Here is a 2,831-nt window from a genome sequence, read left to right as displayed (position 1 = left end):
ACCAATTATTATGTCATCCACCAATTATTTACAACAATATATATATATATATATATATATATATTATATATATATATATATATATATATATATATATATATATATATAGTCAGTGACCACTGTTTTATGGTCAGTAATTGTTTTTTACTTCTAAATCATCAATGACCACTATCGAGTGGTCACTAATTGTTTTTTCCCCATTTAAGTAGTTTTCCATAACAGAAGTGTAGTCGGGCGATTTTGAATAAGAGGAGTCAGTGACCACTATTTTTTATCACTAAACCTCCAATACAGTGATCACTTTTTTGTCATAAAGCTTCTAACATAATGACCATTATTTTTAGTCACAAAGCTTCTAATACAATGACCATTATTTTTGGTCACTAAATAGTTGTTATGATATGAAACAAAAGTAATTTAATTATTTTGCAGTTTAGTGACTGAGTTAGTGACCACCACATAGAATTGATCATTAAATTTGTACATAGAATTGGTCATTAAATTTGTAGGATTACCAAAATTCAGTGACCACTTAATTTCTGGTGACTAAAACATGCTTTCAGTGACCAAATTCTAGGTCGTCACTAAAAATTAATCACTAATAAGTACTTTTTTTTTGTTATACTTGTACACATAAATTATATAGGATTAAAATAGAACCAAGAATACGGTTTTATAATAGTACTCCATACAGGGGGAACCGTCTTCCCACTAGGTATATAATTAGTCGAGTAGGGTTTTACTTGATTGGTGTGTATTAATGTACACATTTGCAGTTGTGATAAACTTTTTATACACAAGTAAAAGCCTTATAAAGAATCCAGATGAACCAGTAGATTTAATTAAGAATCATGAAAAGACTGCACACAAACCATGCAAAATGTTGTAACTTAACTTCAAACATTGCGATGTATTAAATTCGACAACCAAAGATTTACATGAACTTTACAGCCCTACATATATTCTTTGGCTTTGAAAAACCAAAAAGTGCATGATGATAATATCCACAGTAGCAGCATAACAACGTACGTACATGATTCAATTATAACACAACTATATAATTAGGTTAAAAAAAACCAAGCATATGTCAAATTCCTCAATATCCCAAAGTGATTACTTTTTGCCTGCTTTTCAACGAGACATCCCTCCAGGAACTGTAGGTGGTACCATGACTCCACCGCTTTGTTGTATTTCGGGAGATTGATTACGCCACCCAACTCCTGAAAAAAATTTGGTGCAGAAATGAATCGACATAATTAACAAGAAAATGTTCGAAAGAAGACAAATTCAGATATAAATGTTACCTAGTTGCATGTTGAAACCATGAGCCTGAAGTTCACGATATTCTTGACACAAGGCGCATGGTTCACATATGAGATGAACAAGAATGTTTATGATAGGGTCATTAGGCAAATTGTAAATTTGTGTCATCTTGATCCTATAGTAAGCCGACAACAGACATCCGCATCCCGTCAAGTACATTATCCCAGCATAGAGCGCAGCGTATACAAAGCAAGCTTTTACAGAAATTAAAAACGTTATCATTTAAGAAAAGTATTAAACTTTGATTGTTTTCAAGTATTTCTTGAAATGAAAACTTACTCTGTTGTCCCCTATCTATCATTTCTGCGATTTGTCCATAAGTAACACAAGGGGCGAAAGCAGTTATAACCACTGTTGAAAAAAGTACATCAGTTTGTGATCTAATGAAGAAGCTACAAAACATGAAAATGTGTATGTTGAGGTGATCATATGATTAGACTTACGAGTTGGGAGATCATCAAAACATTCAAAAAGGCCGGTGGACCAAGTAGGGATCTCGCCTTGTTGGGGTGGAACCCCAACCACATACTGACCCGATTGTTGTGGTGCACCTGCACCTTTGCTGGAATCTGAGTCAGATGCGAGTGGGGGATTTGTGGCCGGTTGGGAGTCGGCTGGTAGAGCCATGGGAGCTTGACCAGTTGTAGTTTGAGGAGCCTTCTCCTTTTCGTTTGGGACTGAGGAATTCATCTCAAACCTGATTATCCAATAGACTCAATTATCCAGACACAAGGGATGGATTGGATAATCGAGTCTAATCACCCTGAGAATTGGTTTGCGATTAGTGCAATGAATGTATCTATTTATATGATTCTCATGGATGATTTTAGCCATTGCTATTCATGCATTGATACGAAAATTGTTGCATGTTAATAGGGTTCAATAAAAGAAATCAGTGGTGGAGACTGGCTGATGTTGTAAATGGACCAGAATTTATACCATTTTCGGTTATCAAATTACAATTTCTGATAATATTCCACAATCTTTTATTTATCTTCAAAAATTAACAATCAACATATGGCAAACATTTGTCGTTAGTCGATGGATCCAAATCTGATTGGATCGAACGGTTTTAATTCTCTTCATTATTTGATCATATATCACTATAAAACTAAGTGGGAGAACTGTGTATTACACGAGTTTTTTAAAGAACAAAATTAATATATATTGGTGAGCATTACATGTTTTTTAGTAATAATTTTACATAAAGACAAGAATCTATAATGAATAGATTACATATTTTAATATATAAACAAATAAAATAAAAACATACGTATTTATAAAATGACGATGACAAAAAATATACTTCCTATTATACGCTTTTCATATCATTATAACATTTTTTTATCATTTTTATGTCGTGTAAACCACAAAAAGGAAAAAATGGTCAAAATGACCAAATTTACCACAACGGCAACAATTGTCAATATCACCAAAAAAGATTAATTGTTGTTGTGCTATGAAGTTCTAAGGTATTGTACTTATACGACTCGACCATTCATAGCATT

General features: G+C 32.9%; 1 protein-coding gene across 1 annotated transcript; it reads right to left on the bottom strand.

Annotated features, from left to right (window-relative positions):
• Window positions 1-883: 883 nt before the first annotated feature.
• Window positions 884-2,094, bottom strand: LOC145134128 (protein PLANT CADMIUM RESISTANCE 3-like). Its single transcript, XM_079069032.1, has 4 exons — window positions 1,767-2,094; window positions 1,603-1,674; window positions 1,305-1,517; window positions 884-1,220 (listed from the first exon to the last, which is right to left on the bottom strand). Exons 1-4 carry the CDS (start codon window positions 2,011-2,013, stop codon window positions 1,132-1,134), a joined length of 621 nt encoding a protein of 206 aa, XP_078925158.1. The 5' UTR covers window positions 2,014-2,094; the 3' UTR covers window positions 884-1,131.
• Window positions 2,095-2,831: the final 737 nt, after the last annotated feature.

This window comes from Lactuca virosa, chromosome 8 (assembly GCF_052849685.1).
Source record: "Lactuca virosa cultivar CGN04683 chromosome 8, Lactuca_virosa_CGN04683_v6, whole genome shotgun sequence".
Lineage (NCBI taxonomy): Eukaryota > Viridiplantae > Streptophyta > Magnoliopsida > Asterales > Asteraceae > Lactuca > Lactuca virosa.
Note: the sequence above shows the minus strand (reverse complement) of the source record. Positions and strands in the feature narration are given on the sequence as shown.